Source organism: Martes martes, assembly GCF_963455335.1.
Source record: "Martes martes genome assembly, chromosome: 15".
NCBI classification, from domain to species: Eukaryota; Metazoa; Chordata; class Mammalia; order Carnivora; family Mustelidae; genus Martes; species Martes martes.
In genome coordinates, this window is record NC_137903.1 from 9,074,939 (window position 1) to 9,098,999 (window position 24,061).

A 24,061-nucleotide genomic window follows, 5' to 3' on the forward strand; every position below is an offset into this window, starting at 1 on the left:
TGAACACATGAGCAGTTTTCCCTTAAGAAAATGGCACCGGCATATCTTTCTGGTTTTCTCCTGAGCAAATAAAAGCCTGCGAGAACTCTATTTCTCCTAGCCCGTGTGCCCATGCCTCTGGGTAGAACACCTACTGTGAAAATTCACAGACTGCTTACACTGTGCCAGGCACCGTGTGCTTGCTTGAATCTCTGTCCTTAGTGCTGGGGTCGTAAGGCTCCAAGCCCCTGTCCTCCCTTTGCACAGATGGGGTCTTGCTGGAACTTGACGTTGGAGGGAAGGGGAGGCCCTCAGAGAGCATCCTGCCTTGTGTTCTAGAAAGGAAATCAAGGCCCTGGGAGGGACAGAAACCAGTGCCTCGGTCATGTGCCCTTTGTGCTACCTCACCTTGCCCTTTCCTCCTATAACATCAGGGACTTCTGGGTCAGGAGAGGCTGGCCCTCGAAAGGGATCATTAGGCAGGGAAAGCAGGGACTGTCAGATGGAGCTAAAAATAGGAGCCGGCCCCAGACCAGCCCAGCTGGTGAATTTGAGCCCAATAACCAGGTGCTCCCCAGCGGGCTCACCTGATACCCCCACTTGCGCTATGGAAGGATGGCCGCCCCGGGGTCCAGCTGGGGCAGAGGTGGGCTCTTCAAAAGCGGTAAGCACGAAGGGTGACCCAGCTGCTGCTAGAGGTGCATGAGCAGCTCACCGGGGAGAGCAAATTCTGTTTCTGCAGCAGCCTGACCCAGTCGGGCCCCATGATGTAAGAAGGAACAGGGAGGCTCTCCTCTCAGCCCCTCCTGGCCCCTCCTGCCGTGGCTGAAACCTTCCCATTTCTACAGGAGTTTGGAAGTCCTAAAGAGAGCTGGAAGTTCTCTGTTCTCTAGTTCTCCTCCCTCCGTATGCAATGAGGAAAACCGCCCAGAGACGTTTAGCAACTCGGCCAAGGGCAAACAGCCCTTGTTCAGAACTTTCCAAAGCGAGATCACTGAAATAATAGTCTCATAGATGTTCCTTGAAGAGAAATTGTTTTAAGGGTTCTGAGATCAGGTAATGGGGAAAAGGCTGCACTCTCTATTCACCTTTTTCTCTGTTTGCCTTTGTCTCGTCCGCTCGTTCTCCATTCAGCGAATACCTACTCAGTCTCACAATGAGGAAGGCACTTCAGAGATGTGGTCTAACCTGGCAAAGCCGAAACCAGCCTGTGGCTATGCAGACCTCAGGACCACAACACACACAGCTACCCTGGGCAAAAGGACTGTCCCTTGACATGAGCTGTTCCCCACGCTTTGTGAAAAGGGCAGTGCTCCAGAAAGAGGCATAGCTGCCGGGATCGCCAATAACTTTGAGTGGACTTCACTCGTTGGAGGCTTTTCTCAATGAGAACACGTGCCATCCTAAGGCCAAACGGCTAAGCCTGAGCCAGAGGCTGCTGTCTGGAGAAAGTTTGCCCCAAGAGGAGGCTAGAAATTAAACGGGGAAACATGGAGACACTGGCTCCCCTGGAAAGGAAAAGTCAGAAAAGAGGGAGAAAGACCTAAAAGAAAAAAAATCACTCCATAAGCTTTGGCAAACCGCAGGGCGATCAGCTCTCATAGGGGGAAAACAAACGGCAGACCCAGCCCACTGGGAAGGCAGCCTCCCCACCCCCACCCCCTCCAAGCCACACCCTCCATTCACCGGCTCCTCCCCCCCGGGCGGGGCGGCGGGTCGGGGGGAGGGGGGAGGAAACCGTCAATCCGGAAATTAATTCTTGCCCATAGCCTGCACCGGCCACATTCCTCTCCCGGGCAATCATGTAAGATCCAGCAAAGAACTTTTTCTTTTCTTTTTTTTTTTTTAATTATAAGGAAAGGGTGGCTCCCCTTTCAATAAAATGCTGCTTCAATTAGTACAGCTATCCTTTGGGTCATTATTTTAAGTGTTTGAAACGTCTACTTAAATAAGGTCACTTTCAATTTGGTAAACACTCCTAAGTCATCATCTTAATTCACGGCCAGTCACACTAGGAATGCTGAGTAAGTAAACACAATCAAGCATTAGCTAACCAGCCACAAATCCACTTGAGTTTATTAATTTCTCCCTTGGCAGAGAAGCAAGAAAATGGAACAAACCATCAGAGACATTCACGCATCATTCATTCAATAAATATTTATTATACACCAGGTGCCAGGCACTGTGCTAAGCTAAATATAGGTTGCATTATTTTATTAATATTCAAGCTAAGTTCTATATCAAATCCCATTTTCCCCCAAATATAAAGCTTCATTCCTGAGGTGTTTTGTCTTCATTTCTGCCCACTGTGCCTTCCTCTATGGAGTAAATGATACATCCTAACTCTTAAGCTTCCAGACTCTCTATCCCTCCCTCCAAAGACCCCCCTCCCAGCATCCCTCAAATAGTTAATGAATATAAACTCCCACTAGAAACTCTAGAAAGGCACTCTTTTAAAAGTCCAGGAGAATAATAATGGTAAGAAATAGTTCATATCACTGCACTCACATATTTTTTAAAACATTTGGGTTTTGTGTTAAGGGGAGTACCTTATACTTGCTCTAAAAGGCTTTTTAAAATACTAGCACACATATATATGCCAAATGCAGACAGGGCTGTAGGCACGCTAAGGAAACTGTCTTAAGAGGACCACCTTATCAGAGGAATTCCCTTTCCTCACTTCAAAAGAAGTTCCCCTTTCCCATCCTCTCCCAACACCACCAAGAACTGGCGCCGGTCCAAGTTCATTTCCCAAGGAAAGGACCCACTCGGAGAACTGACCTTAGAACAAGTCACTTTGCTCATCAGTAGAGAAGGGAGTTAGGTTGGAGACTTCCAAGGTCCCTCTATAGCCTGTGGATTAGGGGATTCAAGCTAACCTAATCCTCCACGACACCTCCAGCACACGCGCGCACACACGTGAACCCCAGCACAGCCCCCTACCCCACACTGCAGGCCCTGCTTCCCCCAGGGACAGCCAGCTTACCGAGACACACAAAACACCCCCACACCACCCAGGAGGAGCAGAGAGGCAGGACTCTGCCTCCCTCAGCCAGGCAGTCTCCTGAGGCTGCTGACATCACAAAGGTGTCAACTGGCAACTTCATTGTCATGTGGCTCTCCCCTGGCTCCCCTTCACTTGCAAACGCAGGGAAAGGGTGAGACCTTTCGGAGCCGCCAAGCGGGCAAGCTTCCAGCGGCAGTCTGGGAGTGAGCCGGCCGCCGAGCCACCACGCCGGGCGGCGGGGCATCGGGCCTCGCGTTTCAACTTCTGTTCGGTTCTCCTGTAATGGAAAATTGCTCTGCACAAAGCTAGAGTGTTACCGTTCTTTCCAGCGCCCCTCCCCCCCAACCCCGCCCCTCGGCAGCCTTCTGATCAGAGGGACGGCGCCCGCAGCAAGGTGGAAGGAGGGTAGTTGCGGCTCCTTACTATGTCCCTTGCCTCAGGCCCTGGGCCCGGGTGGTTACTCTTTTCCTTTGGAATGGGACTGGTCTCGGGGTCAAAGTGTCCAAATAATTGTGAGTGTCAAGCCCAGGAAGTGATCTGCGCAGGAATCCAGTTAGCCGAGTACCCCCCCGACATACCCCTGAGCACCCGGAAGCTGTACTTGAATGATAACCGCATCACCTTTTTGCCAGCGATGAGTCTAGGACTCCTCAGTGACCTTGTTTACTTGGACTGTCGGAATAACCTGATTCGCGAGTTGATGGATTATACCTTCATCGGGGTCTTCAAACTCATCTACCTTGACCTCAGCTCCAACAACCTAACCTTCATCTCCCCACACAGTTTCTCCGTGCTCAGCAACCTGGTGCAGCTGAACATCTCCAACAACCCTCACCTGTTCTCTCTGAACAAGTACACCTTTGCCAACACCAGCTCTCTGAGGTACCTGGACCTCAGAAACACCGGCTTGCAGACCTTGGACCACAATGCCTTCCAAAACCTCATAACACTACAGACCCTGTATCTGAGTGGAAACCCGTGGAAATGCAACTGCTCCCTCCTGGACTTCACCATCTACTTAATAGTGTCCCATCTGAACCATCCAGGTGAGGGTTTGATTGGGTATGGGGACGAGGAGGATGTGATGGAGCAGGAGGAGTTAGTTCCAGAAAAGGTAAAGTCAAAAGATGGTCAGGATGGGAGAAAACTCTGGGGGAAGCTGATCGAAAGCATTCTTACTGCTCTGAAGGATTCACCCTTGGGTTGACTGGAGAGGCAATACGGTCTGTAGAAAAAGTTCTGAAGGAGGAATCCAAAGAGCTGAGTTCTGGTCCCAAACTCAGCACTGACTAGCAGGCTCCCTTAGGGACAGACCATGTCTTTGAGCCTGTTTCCTGATCCATCAGGTGGGGACAATAATATGGCCCAGTGTACGATGTTGTCGTGTCAACATAAAATGGTGTGTGTGGAAATGACCAAGTTCTTTTACTGCAAAGTAACAAATTCAGGGACACTGTATTCCATTGTATTTTAATCCGTTTGACTCAGTGACTGAATTTTTCCAAGATCCAAAAGTAAATTCAGTCACACATGGGCCATCCAAAGCCAACAGTATACTGTACAGAGAGAAGGTTCAACAGAGGTAGGGGGAGGGGCACAGGACTTCCCTAGACAATGAGAGGGGGAGTGGAGAGAAGGGAGAGGAGAGGCTTTTGATGGCTCCCTTGTCTTCAAGATATTAACCCAATGAGGATGGAGGGAATGGCAGGCATCCACGAAGAACAGGTCAGCGGTGCCCACTCTGTCCCACAGGGAGATTCTAATCTCATAGGCAGTTCTCAACTATTACCTGATAGATTTCCAAGCCAGTTGCTGCCACTCTCTGCACTGCCCACACCCCTCTGCCATGGGCCCCCGGGCACTCCAGTGCCTCAACCCCCTCTTCTTTTTGGTGACTTTTCTGTCCCATCCCCATCCTTCAATTATCCCACTTTACCAATATCACCTTCCCTCAGGACTTCTAGGAAATGGGAAATGACTCTTCATAGACAGCCTGGAGCCACAGATGTAATCTGGCATAATTGGGCTTTAGATTCAAACCCTGTCAAAACCATGTCATCTCTCCTTTTCCTGAGTGTCTGTTTTGGAAAATATTTTCACGCACCCGCTCCCTTCCCTGAGTGTTTGTTCTTGAAAAATATTTTCTTGCGCCAGCACCTGCCAAAGCCTCCACCATGAAGTTCTTGCCCGGGGGGCCATAACCCAGAAAGATTCCTGGCCAAAATAATGGGCTTTAAGGGAATCTGGGGGAGAGCGAGCTGAACGGTGGCAGCGAGTGAAAATGTGCTCTCCTGGCCTTCCTTCCAATTGATGGGTCTTAACATGTCTTCCGGGCAGGGCCTGGACTATGGTGAGGCAAGAGTTTCCAGGGACGCAAAATTCAGGGAGACAGTAAGAGTGGGTGGCTCCTTACATTTCGTGCCCTAGGCACCTGGCCTGGCTGACAGTACCCAATCTGAGTTAGAATAAATCGAAAGGAAGGAACTTCATCAGACCATCTTCTTAAGAGTATGAATCCTAAAAGAATGAAGGAGCATTTATCTTGGGTAGGTTGCCTTATCTCTCCAGAGAGAATGGCTTCAGCTTTTCTCAGTGACTGGTGTTATGGTGCCTTCTAGAAAGCTCTCTAAAAGAGGGTCACTATTAATCACTCTAATACATTAAATGTGATTCTCCTGGCCATGTTCATGTAACTAGCCTGAGAAGAAGCTTCCTCTTCTCTTGCTCCCTGTCCACCATTTAAGTATGTATTTCCCTCGAGCAGAGCCTACCAAGCAGCCAGGAGGCCCTCCTACCCTGGCTGAAAAGGGTGACCTAGCTTGGCTTCTTCCCCAGTCCCAAAGCCTACTGCTTTCCCTGCTGTCAAATCTCCCTCAGTCAAAATTCTGCTTACAGAGTCGTGTCTTCTCAGAATGCTCAGGCTTGCTGCTTAGGACTCCTTGACTCATTTCATTCTGGGATTGAGAAGGATTATAAACCAGACCTGTTTCACTGTGTATTTTCGAAAACATCCGAAGCGGGTATCCATCTTGTCAAGCTCATAAACGCCTCATGAACCAAGAGTCTGTTCTTTTGAGGCAGACAAAGCTTTTATCCATCGGCCAGTCCCCCTCCCCGTAAATACACCCACCACAACTACTGATCTGCTCATCTCTCTCTGCTGTTTGGTGGCCTAGAGGAACCCTCCCAGACCAGTTCATGCGGAACTATGGTCTCATTGCCCTGGCTAACAGTTGTCATCTCTTGAAAACACTAATGAGCCCAAGGCCAGACATAGAACAATTTATCTTCGTAGAGAACTTTCCAGTGCTAGAGTTTTTTCTGACATAAAGTCCCATCTTCTTTACTTTGAGTGTCATACCGACCCATAAACTTTGTGCCCTAGGCCTGTGAAAGAGGCTGGAACTAGTATTGTTAACCCTATCATGAAAGGGTTGAGAAAACAGACTGGCCCAAAATCATGTGGCTGGTAAATGGGAAAAAAAAAAAAATTGAACCTCCTGATTCAGGTCTTTCTTTTTTTCTTTTTTAAAAAGATTTTATTTATTTATTTATTTATTTATTTATTTATTTGACAGACAGAGATCACAAGTAGGCAGAGAGGCAGGCAGAGAGAGGGAAGCAGGCTCCCCGCTGAGCAGAGATCCCGATGCGGGGCTTGATCCCAGGACCCTGGGATCATGACCCATGCCGAAGGTGCCTCTCAGGTCTTTCTTCAGGTGACTACTATAGCTTAAATTTCTGAATTCCATGGTAACTATGATCCTGTAAGTCAATTTAGTTATAAATATAAGCCATGTTATAAGCATATGGCCACAGCATCTAAATTACAGCTTTGTTTCCTATCTGACTACACATGGAACTCACCCAAGATCATGTCTATTGGCTAATGAGTTCTAGCCATCGTAAACTCATCACATGCTTGCACGCTCCTTACAAGCCCAAGTTCACCCCAACCCACCCGAACTCCCAAAGAAGGAGCTTAACCTCAGTGTTTGCTCACCTTTGCATCTCAGTCTGTCTGTCCCTTCCCACACATACACACACACACTCCGTCACAAACACATGTGCAAACACACATACACACACCGACATACATATAAGCACAAAGATGTGCCCATACACACATACTACACCTGCATACCTATATACACACCTGCTCACAGACACAATGTCCCACACATTACACATACATGACACACATATACAACTCAATGTATAGACACACTAGTTATACACCCACACATGAAGAGGCACACGCAGACACCATAGAATTCATAGATGCTTTTCTTGCCCTTCAGCCAGCCCTCAGCACAGTGGAAGATATTTATTTCATGTGACTCTCACATGATTCATGCCTCTGTTAAGTGGAAATATCTTTGCAATTGACAAACGCTCAAGCTCAGTTAGGCCCACCTCTTAAACCACATTGGCTATCAAAGGGTGATCTTCAGTATGTTGTTTTTTGTTGTTGTTGTTGTTGTTGTTTTATTTGACAGACAGAGATCACAAGTAGGCAGAGAGGCAGACAGAGAGAGAAGAGGAAGCAGGCTCCCCACTGAGCAGACAGCCCAATGTGGGGCTCGATCCCAGGACCCTGGGATCATGACCCGAGCCGAAGGCAGAGGCTTTAACCCACTGAGCCACCCAGGTGCCCCCGGTATGTTCTAAAATGGGGTATATACATCTCTCTCCCCGTGTACCCACATTGAGGGATCTAAGAAGAATCTCTTTGAAATGAGCTGAGTAACCTGGTTATTTAGAAAGAAGAATCCACTGAAGTCAGGAACTTCCATGCTACCACTCAGGTCCTCTGTGTAAATATCTATGTATAAATATCTATCAATTTCATCCATGCAAATATCTACTGAGTCCTATTATGTGCCCAACAAGTGGTCATGGAGAGAACCTTGAGCTGTGTGTGGAGACTCACATGACTATGGTCATCTGTCCTGTATATGTCCCATGTCCAGTCAGGGACAGCAGAACTATCCTACTGGACAGAGCAGGACAAAAGAGGCCACCAGCTACCTACTGGGTGGACCAGGCACTTGGGATAGCCACAGTGACAGCTGGGGAAGGGCAGCTGCAGACAGGGGAACCCATGTTAAAGAGCTTGGGTTGGAGTGAAGCAGACCTGAATTATAACCCTAGCCCTGCCACTTGCTATTTATAGGCTATCAGAGAAGTTACTTAACCTCTCTGAACTTCAACTTCCTCATCTTTCAGACAGGTATAATAATAGAATGAACCTATCTAGGCTGCTGAGATGAGAACGCTTACAAACTGCCATTAGCATTGAGTCTTGCACACCAAAAAGCATTCGATAAGTGAATAATTGGCAGATGTGGGAAAGATACGGGGTACTTAGAAGAGTAGCAGACATCAGTCAGGTGACTCTGGGAGAAGCAGTAGACCTCAGGAAGCTTTGGCACACATGGAATGAGAGGACAGTGCACGTGGTGCACAAAACATGACTATAGGGATGCATGGGAGGGGGATATAGATAGGATGTTGAAAGGTGAGCATCAGGTCCCAGGGTTCTAATTCCTGAGGAAATGGGACAGAGGGAATCTTAGAGGGAGGCGGGCATTAGACAAGTTATGAATGCAGGAATTCAGATGGGGACAAAATCAGAACCTGAATCAAGGCGTGGTCTCAGCCTGGACCAGAAGACTCAGGGCTGGGCTAGTAGTAGCAAAGTGGTTCTTCCTGAGTCTGGAACTGGAGTTCTAGCTAAAGACAAGCCCCACTTGCAGGAACAGGTGTGGACATGCAGACAGCTTTCAAGGGATGAGGGACAGGAGGTCCAACTGCGGGGCAGACATGCCCTTGAAAGCAAGAAGTCACCTACATGGTGTGATTTTGTTATCTGAAGAGGACATTGCCCCCATTCACTGCCCACCACTGAGCTAAAATTTGCCATTAGAGAGTTTACCCCCTTTGAATCCCCCCAGAGTGCCCAAATCTTGAAGTGACCCTGCAAAAATATATGAACTCCTGGGCTGAATAATACCAGTGCCCTCAAGCCTTTATCAGCTCTCACATCAGAGGCAGAAATGAATTCTTGAGAAATACAATTAGCTAAGATTAATTCTGCAGCAGTGGGGAAACTTGAAGGAAGCCAAGGTGCAGGAAAGAAATGGGGAGATCTTAAAACAAAAGATGTGAAGGCAGTAATATGTCCTTCCCCCATGTACCATGTTGGCTCAGCCGACCCCCCTAAAGGGGCTGTAGAGAAGGCTAAATGTTTATTTACCTTCTTTCATCATAAAGCTACACTGAATAGGAAAATAAAAATTTTCCCACATTGGCAAGAGATTTGGTGCTATTATCAAAGGTCTTCATCCAAAGACACCCTCCAATGATATATTCACCAGATGCACTGAAAACCATTCTGTCCTCAAAGAGCTTACCTACTCACTTTGTAAATGTGAAAATCACAGCAGAAATGGAGGTCAGTTATAAAGTGCTGGTCACCCAGATGCTCTGATCAATGCAGAGTTAAAAACAGACCCACAGATCCCATTTTCTTTTTGGCCTTGGTCAGCAGATAGGAGGACTGATTCCTGGCTGGAACTGTAATTTCCCAGGCATTAATGCTCTTTGAAGGTGAGAGCAGCAATTAAGCTCTTCCCAGGATAGAGCTGCCTCATAGGACAGGGTTGAATGCTTCTGAAGATGCTCTCAAAAGATCACGCAACTCGAAGCTCCTGGACATAAGGATCCTGGCCTCCATCCTGTCTTCTCCCAAAGTCTAGTCTAGCGCTGTCCAATGAAAGTCTCTGCTGAGAAATGGCCCGTATCTGTGCTGTCCAGTATGGTGGCCCCTAGCCACATACGGCTATGGAACTCTTGAAATTAGACTACTGAGGAACCGAATTTAATTTTATGTTGTTTCAAATCATGTAAGTAGCACCATGAATGACCACTGGCCACCATATTGGTCAGGGCAGCCTTTTAATATAAGATGCTTGAGCTGGAAATTTAGAATCTCACCTCCTCACGGGTAAGTGGCTATTGAGCCATGCCCAACATGGAAATCTTCTGATTCCATGTTTTCCTCCCCCATGCCATGACCTCTCCTTACTCTTAGACAGACCCCAGTCCATTCTATTCTGCAATATTTGTTGTATGTTCCTTATATGCCCAACATTGTATTATAATGCTGGAGTGCTTTCAACACAGAGAAAAGAAGTCATAATTGCCATCTTTAATAAGACAAGATACAAGGGATACAAAAATATTCTTGGGATACAAGAGAGAGAAAACACAACTGAAAGCCAAGAGGTCCTGTCAAGGTCCTGTCCTGGTCCCAACAATGCCACTGGGTGAGATGGGGCAAGGCCCTTTCCCTCCGAGACTCACTTGTCTTTGAAATAAAAAGAGAGTAGGATTAGATACTCTCTAAAGCCCCTTCTAGCTGGTAGTGTATGGAACTAAATGGAAAGATAGGGTGCACTTAACTGTAGGAGGAGAGCAGTGATCCGCAGATAAGGTCCCAGATAGGCAACGGAATGGATCAGTGCTGACATGGAGGCATTCCTGGAGAAGCAGGCCACAGTCACATAATTAGGACATGCACATAATTGGGAAGCAGGCAGCCTCAACCTCCTGCGCTGTCCTACCTCCCATCTTAAGCATCGTCTACTTGACTAGAAAAATGCCTCCATCCCCAGGGGACTCAGTGCCCAAGACTGTCCTCCCAGGCCTGGCCTGCTCAACCAGTGGTTCTCAAATTCCAGTGAGCACAGAAACCCCAGGCCCCATATCCAGAGATTCTGGTTTGGGACAGTGCAAATCCTTAGGCCATATTTTGAGAGACCATATGACAATGGCTTCTGTTCTAGATCTACAGCAGCTGCTCCCACTGGTGAATAAATTGATTTGCTCTGGGATGCTGAGTGGCTAATAATGTTTTGACATGTCTCCCTCAAGGGGCGTTTGCAATGTGACAGAAAGCAACAAGAAACAGTGAGAGTTTGGAAAGTGACAGACTGCCAGGGGTAGAAGTGGGGGTGGGGGTGGTTTGGGGGCAGAGTGTCCCTCTCCGTCAGGTCTTAAATTACCGTCCTGAAGCTGTCCTGGGTGACCGGATGGTGGGGCCTGCAAATCGGAGAGGAGTCTGGGCAGGAGTGCTGCAGAGGCAAGGGGACAAAGCCACTCAGGGACATCTGCCAGGAGCAGATGGGTTGGGTCATGTGCTGTTCCGGGTCCACGTCATCTCGAGGGCATTTTGAGCAGAGAACATCTTAGTTTCATTCCAAGGCTACTTCATCCTGAATTCAAGGCTGCTGTAATAGGATAATGGCCCCATTTCAACCCACCAAGTACAAAGTCATCTACAACTGTGCCAAGACTTAGATTTCCAGAATGAATTCAGGTCCTCACACTCTTCCACTATTAATGCTAACCCATCTTCTCCATCAGAGAAATTGTGGCAAAGACCGGATGCCCAGAATGGGAACAGCTGGGCAGCAGACATTTCCAAGGCCGTCAGCTGCTTGGCCAGCCTGTCTCTTCTACCTTCTCACAAACACCCCGCTGAGAGCCAGAGGAGCAGCCTCATGAGGGCAATAGGGGGGTGGGAGGGGTGCAACAGGGTCAGCGATCCCTAAACCACCCAGAAGAGCCAAGAAGGGAGGGGGTGGCCAGCACGTGCAGTTTAGGAAGGATCCTGAGTAGTTGTCACACGCTCTTGAGCTCAGCCCACTTGAGATCCTTGAAAGTAGGTGATCCAAAGTCCCTTCGAGCTCAGAAATGCCCAACCTCTGTGCATGGCCTCCCTGGTCACCCAGCACCACCTCTGGAAGGCAGCAGGGCAAGGCTGGCCAAAGCAGCCAACCTCAGGCTCCTTATCTCAAGAAGCGAAGAGCTCTCCAGCCTGGAGATAATCCAGCAGGGTGTGGATGTGGCTAGAAAGAGAAACAGGCATCCAGCCGTGAAGGGCCTTTGAAGGATTCTCTGGGGAACATGCAGTGCAGCATGAGAAGCTCTGGGAGGCAGACGAGCCTGGGTGCAGAGCTAGGATGCTCCTGTGGGCATCCAGGTAAGGCAGGAAGGTGGTCTACAGCAGCAGATGAGGAAGTCTAGACAGGTTAGAAGGAACCATTTAAAAGATAGAAGCAGGAATGCCTGGGTGGCTCAGCCAATTGAGTGTCTGTCTTTGGCTTAGGTTATGATCCCAGGGTCCTGGGATCGAGTCCCATATGGGGCTCCTTGCTCAGCTGGGAGCCTGCCTCTCCCTCTGCCTGCTGCTCCCTCTGCTTGTGCGCTTGCTTTCTCTCTCTGACAAATAAATAAATGAAATCTTAAAAAAAAAAAAAAGAGGAAGAAGGTAGAAGCAATAGGACTCTGGACTGAACTAGATTCTCCCAAGTTCCCAGTACTCCCTTCATGACTTCTGGCACAATTCTAAGTAATTAATAGATTTGAATATTTAACATTTATCTTCTCTGATAGACAATAAGTTCTATGAGAGCAAAGAACATGTCTGAATCTTCAGAAACTAGCTCAAGGCCACAGAAAAAAGGCTCAATAAATATTTATTGAGAAATCAATGAGTAAATGAGATGTGGAAAATAACAGGAAAGATTTCACTTGAATAGCTCTGGAGGGTTCCCTGGGATGGACACTCTTGGAGGAGGGGCAGCAAGGAGCTTAAGGGAGAACCGTGACCCATCTTGAGCGTGTTGAGTGGGAGGGCCCCCATGAAATGGATGTTCTGACCTGAAATCCAGAATAGAGAATAGAATATATATTTGAGAATCATCAGCTCACTGGTGATCACTGAAATCAAACGAAGGATGAGATAGGCCAGCAAAAGAGTTTAGAATGGGCGGGGGGTGGGGGTGGGGAGTAATAGGTCAAGGACAAAAGGTTTGGGGAATGCTAACATATGGAAGGGCCAAGAAGAGCCACCTCTGAGGTGCCCTGGACAGGAGCAGCCAGGGAAAAGAAAGGAAATCAGAGAAGGGTGGCCTCCCAGAAGCCAAGAGAGGAAGAGTTTCGAAGAGTAGAAGCTGGTCAAGTAAGGATTGAAAAGTGTCCATCACATTTAGCTACCAAGGGGTCCCTGATGTCTTGGAGAGTTCCAGTGCCACAGCGGGAGTGGACAGTGGGTTACAGAATGAACAGCAAGGAAGAAAAGGGGTGCAGAAGAAATGTAAACTTGGGGTGCCTGGCTGGCCCCGTTGGTGGAACATGTGACTCTTGACCTCAGGGTTGTGTAGAGCTTACTTGAAAAAAACCATGCAAACTCTTCCAGGAAGTTCAGCTGTGGGCTGAGGAGATAGGGTGATAGATGGAGGGGAACTGTATAAAGGGGTATTTCTTTTCTTGGAGTGAAGAGGTCCATGCATGTGTTTATCTGCTACTGAGAAGGAGTCAATGCAGGGCAGAGACTTGGGACAGAGGGAATGACTCACGTGGAGGCAGGGATGCTTGGACTCCAGAACCAAATGGAAGGTCAGCCTTAAACTGGGAAAGTCCCTTCGTCTGGGGGACTCGTCTTCGTCCCCTTGTGGAGAAGGAAGCGAGGGTAAGCACGCATGGGCCTGAGTGCAAGGATGTGGGCCAAATGGAATCAAGCAGCCCACCTGAGAGTCCCACTTTTTCTTTCAGTGAGATAAAAGACAAAGAACAACTTTACATCTAGAAGAGTAAAGAGTTTCTCATGCTGTTTTCTCTCTTTTTCTTCTTTTGGTGTTAATTCATTCTCTTTTTTTCTTTTTCCATTTTTAAATGTATTTTTTTCCTTTTTAAATTTTATTTTTAAATTTAAATTAAATTAAATTTAAATTTAAAAATTAAAATTAAATTTAATTAATTAATGTATTATTGTATTATTGGTTTCAGAGGCAGAGGTCAGTGATTCATTGGTCTTCTACAATACCCAGGGCTGCCCATGCTGTTTTCTAGGCGATCCTAAAATATCCCTTTGGTCTCGCGATGATCATACTCCTGGTGGAAGAGGCAAGACTAAGACAGGCTCTGGATTCAAAGTACCTGGTTTTTAATCTTGCCTCAGTCACTTACAAGCTGGGCCACAGTCTGCACAGGAACCACGCTCCTCATCTGCAAAATGGTGATAAGTTAGTACCTATTTCTTATTTCTTGGGTCATTGTGCTAATTAAATGAAATAACCCCCATGAAGATTTTAGAAGTGCACATAGTCAGTGTTCAACTAATGTTAGCTGCTGCCATTGCTGGAACAATTCTAGGTGGTGGCTGTGGACATCACATGGGGTGCAGAGAAGGGGAGAGCTGTGTGGGGGACGGAAACAGGGTAAGTGGTGTTCTGATGCTGCCTGCCGTCTGCTGAGGTGCACTGGACAGGGAGTCCAGCTTGGGTGGGAGTGGGATGCCTGGAGCTTTAAGGGTGGGGAATTGTGTTTTAAAACCTTCAAAATGACAGCATTAGGTAAAAAAAAAAGATGTAATGCCAAGGCCTGGGCCAGGCACTGGGCACACAGCTAAGAACAGAAACAGACATGCTGTGACAGAACTTCCACTCTAGCACAGAGGAAGAAATTAGCAAATAAATATATGACACGATGTCAAGTGATGATAAGGGCTATGGAGGAAAATATGGAAAGGGAAGGGAGAGAGTGTGCCTGGGATGGAAGACAGGCAGATCTTTTCTGTTGGGTGGTACTAAGGAGGTGACATTTGAGCAGAGAACTGAGTAGAGTGAGGGGACAAGCTATGGAAATAAGACGTGGAGGAGGGGGACTTTCTAGACAGAGGGAAGAGCAAATGCAAAGGCCCTGGGGTGGAACGAGGGTATAGATGTATTAGAAGGGGAGTATGGTGGAGACAGATGAAGGAAGGAGACAGAAAATTAGTGAGAGGCCAGATCAGAGAGGACCTCTAGGTCAAGGAGAGGCTTCTGATTTTGTTCTAAGTGTGATGGGAAATCATGAAAACCAGTTTTGAGCAGGAGGCAGCATGACCTATGACCTGCAGAGGGCTCCCTATGCGGGTAAGAAGTTGTCACAGTTCAGGCGACGGAGGGAGGTAAGGGTCCAGATGACAATAAGACAAAAGAAACAGGATATGTTTGGAAAGTAAGACTAACACGAATGGCTTTGAGATATGGCTCGTGATGTGAGAGGGGAAGCAGGGAGAGCTTTCTGCATGGGTGACTGGTGATCGGTGCTTCGGCTACTGAGCTTTTCCCAATTGCCTCTTATCCATGACGACAACTGTCCACTACCTGGGCTTTTCTGAGCAGAAGGGCAGTTATATGAAGTAGGCTCAGCTCTAGACCAAACTGAAAAGAAATGAGAATTTGCCTTTAGCTTCAGAGAACCAACCGGTACCATCCCCCAGCCTGGCCGGTGGGCTGGCTCCCCACCCCCATCAAAACCTCACTCAAGAAAGGTGGTAGCAAGAGTTGCCTTCTGGGTAGGGCTTAAGCTGTTAGCTCCTTTGTCAGAAGACTATACAGTTTAAGCTTTATTTTGTTGGCAGAACGAAAGGTCCTATCTCCTGTTGGCATTATTCTGGGTACTGACAAGTGCCCGAGAAGGGATTAGGAGGAAAAGGGGTCTCTGTACCTGTAGATCATGCCCACATACAACCCCTTATACAAAAGACTAGTCCCGAAGCCTAAGCACCTCTACAGCACAAGAAGAATCAGGTTGAACTTGCTGGTTTGAAGGTCTTTCCTGTAATGTTCCAACCATCTATGAGTCACTTGTAACCTTTACCAAAATATGGACTCTTTATTCAAGGGGGGAAAAAATTGTATTAGAGAAGAACTGTAGTGCCTAAGCCCAAATCATCCAAATCTTTATGTTTTCAAGATGCCAGGGATGGTTTAGACCAGGAGTCAGCATTGCTTTCTATAAAACCCAGACAGCAAATATTTTAGGCTTTGTGGACCCCTGTTGCAACTCCTCCATTTGGCCATCTGTGACCTGAAAGCAGTCATAGAAAGTATGTAAATAAATGGGTATGGTGTTTTCCAAGAAAAATTTATTTACAAAAATAGGAGGCAGGTTGGATTTGGCTCGTGGAACCTGGGCTTATGCCATCAAGGGGAGACGGACAGGTGATGAGAAAAAAGGCGCTCTCGGTAGGAAAGGTAGAAGACCACGCATGAGGGTCTGAGGACAGGGCACTACTGGCTGGTTGGCTTAGGCATTGTTGGGTTGCTATGTGGTCCAATCTAGATTCCCCTCTAGGGAGCCATTTCCTCTGGGCCACCTAGAGTGTAGCAAGAGATACCAGGGGTCCCTTCAAATTCCAGTCGGGAGCTGGTCCTAAACAGCAAGGCCAAAGACACAAGTATTTAAGAACTGTTGTATGAGGTCAGACCAATAGGCCACCCATTCTCTCCCATATGCAGTCAACAGACATTTATTGAGCATCTACTCTGTGCCAGGCACTCGGGATACAAAAGTGAACAAAGAGGGCCTCTGTTCTCATACAGTGCTCTAACACTAAATGGGGAGTAGTGATAAGAACCTTTTGATGCCACGCCCACAGCTCCTGCATCCTCCCTCGTCCCTGGCTGCGTTACCCCCACTTCCTTCTCTGCAGTCTCAGAGGACTGAAGACTGCCCCTTCCAAGCTCAACACTTACGCCTCCATTTGGACCTTGGGACCATCTCTTTCTGACTCCTCTGGGACTTCCCACTCCTTTGTTCACTGAATCTTCCCCAAACCCTTACAAGGGAAGAGGGATTAGTACTTGTCTAGTAGTAGAGTAGTAGAGTCCACAGTGGCAAGGGGTTAGCCGACCCACCTATGATCTTCTATGTCCCCGGGTTCACTATCCTCTAGCTGGGCATTTTGTCAATGACATTGACCCCGATGGGTATTCATAACATAACATTTCATTCATTCAACAACCATGCTTTGAGCTCTAGTATGGGGGAAGCACTGTTCTGGGTGTTGAGGGTACAACAGTGAACCACACAGACAAAAATCCAGGTCTTCGTGGAGTTTATAGTCTAGTGGGCAGAGGCACACAGAGGCTGATAGAAACCAGTGCTGCATTCTCAGTAGTAGGTCCAGTTTAGGAGAGAAGGGAGCCTCCAAATTCCATCCTCTGTGTACGTTGTCACCTCGTGGAGCCTCAACCCTCCACACAGTCTAGGTGGCTCCTGAGCAAATGCGCCAGTACCGGGGCGGGGGGGGGGGGGGCTCACAACCTGCACTTGGCTCCTTGGGAGGCTGCAGCAAACCAGAACTGTGGTCCCTGCAGGCCAAGAAAGGAGCAGTTTGTCTTAGAACCACTGGGTTCATACCAGGTTTCTGAAAGGGAGGCTTCCTGGGCTCCTGCACTAACAGATGTGATTCTAAGCCCCACAAACTTCTGCTCCTGCAGACACCTGATTCTGACAAATAGGTCTTCTGTCTGGGAGTAACATGCTATGTGTAGAAATAAACAACGTGAGGGGTGGGGGGGTTTGTTTCCTTAGGAACTATTTGTAGGAAGAATTTAAACATTAATGACACCTGTAATTGTACCTGGGAGCTTTAACTGGGACAAATGCCCTGGGCCCATGGAATGGGGCTGAGAGAGGGAGGACATGGGGGCTAGTCACCTGGTTCTAATATGAACGAAGACCTTGGAGTTGTGCAGTACACAGCATGTACAACTCTACTTGGTAGCCTTGGTAGGAAAGGAAATCAAGAAAGCCAGAGAGGGAATAACTGATAAACAGTTTATTCATTCTATAGCATGGGAATAATTAAAACTGCTCAGCGGGGTGGTCAAGAGTAGAGTTTAATTTTGTAAAGCACTTTCTCTGATGCCCACCACACATCAGGCACTCCAGGATCAGTAGATGGGCCTATAATTTCTAATGACGTCAGACCAGAATAGGAAAACAATGTGTGACTATCAAACTAACGAAGAGGAAATGAAATAATAAAATGAAAAACAACAAAGTAGAGAGAAACAGACATAAAACTAAGTGGGGCCAATGGAAAACAAATATATCAGTCTAACCTTAAATGTTAATGAAATAATTACAAAGTTTGCTAGACTGAATGGAAAAGAAAACCCAGCTACACGCTGCTTACAAAATTATGTCTTAAATATAGGAACATAGAAAGGTTAGAAATAAAAGGATGGAGGGGCGCCTGGGTGGCTCAGTGGGTTAAAGTCTCTGCCTTCAGCTCAGGTCATGATCCCAGGGTCCTGGGATTGAGCCTCACATCGGGCTCCCTGCTCAGAGGGGAGCCTCCTTCCTCCCTCTCTGCCTACTTGTGATCTCTGTCAAATAAATAAATAAAATCTTAAAAAAAAAATAAAAGGATGGCAAAAGATAAACAAGGCAAACACTAACCAAAAGAAATTTGATGGAGCCATACTCATGTCAAAGACAGGAGACTTTAAAGCAAGAAGCATTACCAGAAATAACAAGAGATGTTGCTCAGTGGGAAGAGGGTAACTCTACCAAGAAGAGGAAATGGTTAGAACTTTCTATACATCTAATAACATATCTTCAATATATGTGAAGTAAACGTGACAGAGCTCTACAAAGAAGTAGTAAATGCACAATCAAAACTTGGTGAGTTGAATTTCCTTCTCGCAGTAGCTAATAGACAATTAATAGACTGATAGTAACCAAGAGACAATAGTTTTTATAGATTTTTTTAAAAGTCAGTAAAGCTATAAATAACAAAGTCAACAAAGATACAGAAAACCTGTACAAAATCACAACCTAATTGGCAGCCATAGAACGACACACTCAGCAGAGACAGAATACACATCTTCTGGGGGCGCATGCAAAATTTATTAAAACTGACTTTATGCTCAGCCAGAAAGCAAATTCTCAATAAATTTCGAAGTCCTGAAATCATAGAGTATGTCTCTGACCACAGTAGAGTTAAAATAGAATTCAACAATAAAAACATTACTAGAGGGGCACCTGGGTAGCTCAGTCAGTTAAACTTCTGCCCTCGGCTCAGGTCATGATCCCAGGGTCCTGGGATTGACCCTCACATTGGGCTCCCTGCTCAGCAGGGAGCCTGCATCTCCCTCTGTCCGCTGCTCCCCCTGCTTGTGCTCGCTCGCTCGCTCTCTCTGTCAAAATAAAAAAAAAAAAATCTTTAAAAAATATATATATTACTAGAAAATCCCCCAAATTAAGTATTTCTTTCAATAAATGATATCTCTTATTAACAAGAACAAGAATGATCAGACATGGATTCTGTCTTCAAGAGTTGCGTCTGTCTGGTCGGGGAGAAAAGATACACTCCTTCTCTGGCCAGTAGCCCCCAAGCAAGGGAAAAGTGTCACAGGCACAGTAAGAATGCTACGGAGGGTCCAGGAGTGGGAAGGACCCCATGCAGTCTGAGCTATGAGGATGAGGGGGCTGTGGAAACGCCCCTGGGAGCGCAAACATTCACACCAGAACTTGAAGGATAGGAAGGACTTGATCAGGCAAAAACTGGAGGAAGAAGTATTTGATACAGAAAGAGCAGTGGCACAAAGCTAGCTCCCGGTAAGGGCAAAACGCCATCAAGGAATTAATAGTTTAATTTGACTGGAGCAAAGGGTGGGCCACTGGAGTGCTAACAAGTGGGGAGGGCAATGGCGAGGTAGAAGGGGGGCAGGCAGAGAGGGCTCTGGGAGCCGGGCCAGGGGGTCTACTGTTATTTGCAGGCTTACGGGGAGTCAAAGGAGGGTTTTGAGCCAGTTTGCCTGGGAAGAGCTGTGCTTGCGGAAGGGAATTCTGGCAGGGCTGTGTGAAATGGTCCAGAGCTGGGCAATGGGGAAAGTGGAGTTAGGGAGACCTGCCAGGAGGTAGGAGGGCACCCACCTTGGCAGTGAGGGGGGAGGGGGGAGGGGAAGAGAATGCAGCGGTAGAACCTCCCAGGCCTCCCTCCCGGCAGAGCCACCCACATTCTGTGCTTAAGAGCCTAACAAAGCCTTCAAATCACAGCTAATTGCCCCTTTCAAGGTAATGCTCCCAAAAGGGACGCGGTGTTTCATGTTTAGTCTGCCGCTCAAGCCCTTGTCTGAAAGCCGAATCTTCTTAAAATAGAAGGAGATAAACCCCCGACCCGCAGAACCCCACATTTTCCTTTCCCCAATACATCTTTCTTTAGAGAGTCCCGTGTTGGGTCTCTGGCAGTGTGGGGAGGTGACCCAAGCCCCAGACGCCCTCCAGCCAGGCTGAGTGGAGAGAGGACTCCAGGTGTGACTGGATTCCTGCCCTAAACAGCAAGTGTAATGGAGCCCCTGGCCCCACCCGATTTTCCTCTCCTGAGAGCTCTCCCCATGGGGCAGGGTCCTCCAAGAGGACCTCTTCCTCTCTTACCCTCTAATCTTTGCACACCGTGGAGGGGACCGCCCCACACTGCCTTCCAGTTCTGGTTCTACAGCCTCCACCAAGAGCCAGTCCTCAAAGGTGTCATGGCCTTTGGGCCATCTTCCTGAAAGTAAACAATTCACCGAGGATGCCCTGGCACGGGGACGAGGCACAGGGAATGCTGTCCAGCTTGCAGGGGACTTCGACTGCTTCCCAGCCCCAAGGGCCTCCTCCCCACCCAGTTCACTCTCTGATTCCCCTGTTGCTAGGTCCAGGGCAAACCCAATTTCCCTAACTTCATTGGTCACCAAGGATAGGAATGCATTCACATAACCTGGAGCTTCTACCCTAAATTTTAAGGAACACGCCTCTCCACACTGGCTTGTCTGTGTCTCCCACTTCTGCGAATGAGCTTAGATAGCTCGGTGTGCGTTTTCCGTGTCTGGTCCCCTGCCTAGATCCTTCAGGTTATCTAGAAGCCTCTGTGAGTCTCAGTTTCCTTATGTGTAAAACAAGAATAGTATTCTGTGCATCAAATAGTATTCTGTGAACCAAACGAGACGTTTGTATACCACTTAGCATGAAGTCAGAGTCTGGAAAATATTAGGTGCCATTATAATTTTGAGCATGATTATCTCCAGCCCTGGTATCCACCGGGCGTCGGAGCTCATTTATGGAATGCCTGATGGATACTTTCCCCTGGTACCACACACACACACACACACACACACACAAACACAGGCACCTGTGCCTCAGCGTGGCGGAACACATGGAGCTAGGAACACGTAGGGCTGAGGGCAGGCTCCGAGTTCTGTGTGCGAGCCTGTTGCAATTAAATCCTGTCAGTTACCCTGGGAGCAGGTAGCATTCTTTGCACATGTAAGGGTGAGGAAAGGGGATTCAGAGAGGGAAATGGATACCCTGTGAAAGTTTACGGAATTAGTAAGTGTCAGTCTGGATTTCAACCCCGGTCTCTCTGGCTCCAGGGCCCACTCTGCTTTCTGGTGTACACTCAAGTCCAGGCACTTGACACGGGGAGGGGCTCGCAGAAGCAGCCAGGCAGCTGAGTCAGCCGCTAAAAAGGACTGAAGACTCATGTAGATCCTGTGATGAGCCAGTGATGCCAACCTCCCCGCTGAGAAGCAGAACTGCCTCCCGCACTGGTTATCCTTTCCCTGAGCTCCCCACACCCTGATTCCGAGAGCGGAGAACACATGGGAGGCATTTCCAGGGAATCCTGTCCCTCCCGAGTGTTGAGCCGGGTGTGACGCCTTCAGGGTCGCTGGCTGGACAGAGGCCAGGGTGTAGGGAAAGGGACAAGGTGGAGGGGAGAGGTGGGAGCCAAGAAGAGGGAGGGCAGAGGGAGATGGTGGATATCGGTGGGGGGGTCTGTGGAAGGTCAACACGTGGTGGAGATCTGGCTTGTTTCCACCTTCCCAGCCCCCGCTGTGGTGTCTCCTTCCTTGAGGATCCTTAAGGAGCCATGCGCAGGGGCGCCTGAGTGGCTCCGCCCGTTAAGCCTCTGGCTTTTGATCTTGGCTCACATCATGCTCTCGTGGGCCGAGAGATCAAGCCTTGCACTGGGCTCTCTGCTCAGCGGGGAGGCTGCTGGAGATTCTCTCTCTTTCCCTCTCCCTCGGGCCCTCCCCACCCTCCCTCTCAGATAAATAAATCTTAAAAAAAAAAAAGGAAGAAGAAGCCAAGCCCCTTTTCCGGAGGCAAGCTGAATGCAGAGAAATCAGAAGGCGGGCGAGTGGGAGGGGCAAGGAGCAGTGGGGGCGCAGCGCGTCTCAAACCAACTGTGCCCACCCACCACCTTGTTGACGCGCAGATCCTGATTCGGGAGGGTTGGCGGGGGGGGGGGTGCCTGAGAGCTCGCTTGTCTAAGTCCGTCCAGCTGCCACCCGCGCCGCTGGCCCACAGACCATACTCTCAGCAGCGGGGGTCCGCATGGCCTCTCCGGGTCCCCTCTGGACCTGGGACCCGGGCGGTTCTGCTCTTTCCGCGCTCTGCCCGCTGTGTTTTTCCTCGCAGATGGTCAGAACGCCACGTGCGTGGAGCCCGCAGAGCTGGCGGGGTGGCCGGTCACGCAGGTGGGGAACCCGCTCCGCTACATGTGCATCACGCACCTGGACCACCAGGACTACATCTTCCTGCTGCTCATCGGCTTCTGCATCTTCTCCGCGGGCACCGTGGCCGCCTGGCTCACGGGCATGTGCGCCGTGCTCTACCAGAACGCCCGGCGCAAGGCGAGCGAGGACGAGGTCGAGGAGGAGCACGGGCAGCGGATGGACAGCAGCGGGCGCGTCTTCCAAAGCAGGGTGGACTCGGGCCAGGACGGGTTCCCTCCACTGATTTAGTTGCCAGAGACTGCCATCGGATTATGTCTTTCCCCGGGGCTCCCCGCCTTCTCACCTGCCCTCCCGCTCCCTCGCCACTGTCTAAACGCCTGTTTAGTAAAACAAATAAAATGTTTGGTGGCCATTTCACAGCTGGTCCTTTCCTGCAGGCATGCCGGGCACGTCCCTGAGCTCAGGGGAATGGTGTAGATCAAAATCTAGAAAAGTCTAGAAAGCTGGTGCACGCAGCTAGATGCTGAGGAAACCCATCCCAAAAGGAGGATCAACTTCTGTTTAATAAGGATCTACTATGCCTGTCATTGTGCTGGTGGGAGGGAGAGAGAGACCTACGACTGAGAGGACCTGTCCTCAGAGCAAACAGTTTGGGATGAGTTATGATTAATATGAACAAAATGGAGAAAACTACAAGACTCAATGGCAAGAAGTGACATCAAGAGAACATGTCCAAACATGGCCACGGGCCAACCTCATATCCCATCTCGAGGGTCACTAGATCCTACAATACTGACATTAGCTTGCAGTGGAAAATTGAGGCCTGGAAAGGTTAAATGAGGGGCCCTCCAGAGTCCACGTTCTTTCCTTTCCATGACGCTGTCTCCCCAGGAAGTGTCTAGTGACATGGCCAAGGGTTCATCATGTATGCCTTGGATGAAACAAAGAGAGGCATGCAGTGGCGGCCACCGCTCCCTGAGGCCTTACCAAGTGCCCAGCATCGTACTCGGCTTTGTGCGCATTTTCTCACCGGGTTGACCCTCACAACTATGGGTCAGGTGGTCAGTGTTACCCTCATTTTCCTGAAGCTCAGAGAGGCTCAGTCACCAGCTCAGGACCAAACAGCTGATAGGAAGCTGAATGGTTGCTGAAGGCCAGGCTGCCTGACCCCGGAGCCTCTGCCCCGTGCTCTAGGAGCTGCCGTCTCTCGTGAAGCTCCTGTGAAGGGCTGAACAGAAGAGCTGAGCGGGTACCAGTGTGATCCACCTCCCCGGACCGGTCGGAGGAAGGGAGAGGGAGCGGGAGATGGGGCAGCTCAACCCAAAGACCCACTCGAGACTCCCATCCATGGCCCTACCCGCGAAGCCAGCTGTCCCGAAACCCCCAGGTGAATCCCACGTGTTTCCCCAGATGTGTTCAATGTGATGGTTAAGGGCAGGAGCCCCTGGATCCAGGGCTAGGTTCCTGTCCTCGATTCTGTCCTTACCTCTGTGTGAACTTGGGCTTCCTGCTTGTCATGAGCTTGAGAACAGAGACCGCCTGGTGATTCTTGGTTGACACAGCACGCAGAGGGGTGCCTTACACAAAGCAGGGGCTTCTCCTGAAACCCCAACCCACCTATCATTCCTACTCCATTATGTGGACTGTGAGGGTTGGCCACGGGCAAGCTGTTTCACTTTTCTGTCCCTTGGTTTCTTTAGCTGTAAACGGCAATCATTACAATGCC

General features: G+C 48.8%; 1 protein-coding gene across 1 annotated transcript; it reads left to right on the plus strand.

The window, feature by feature from the left end:
- Positions 1 to 3,348: 3,348 nt before the first annotated feature.
- LRRC52 (leucine rich repeat containing 52) lies at positions 3,349 to 22,751 on the plus strand. Its single transcript, XM_080825145.1, has 2 exons — positions 3,349 to 4,032; positions 22,298 to 22,751. The coding sequence occupies exons 1-2, from the start codon at positions 3,411 to 3,413 to the stop codon at positions 22,621 to 22,623; spliced, it is 948 nt and encodes a 315-aa protein (XP_080681271.1). The 5' UTR covers positions 3,349 to 3,410; the 3' UTR covers positions 22,624 to 22,751.
- Positions 22,752 to 24,061: the final 1,310 nt, after the last annotated feature.

What these genes read in the sequence shown, in the direction of transcription:
- LRRC52 (XM_080825145.1), top strand. Translation starts at nt 3,411, where the DNA reads ATGTCCCTTGCCTCAGGCCCTGGGCCCGGGTGGTTACTCTTTTCCTTT. An exon ending in GTCCCATCTGAACCATCCAG is followed by an intron (nt 4,033 to 22,297) that starts GTGAGGGTTTGA and finishes TTTTCCTCGCAG; the next exon opens with ATGGTCAGAACGCCACGTGC.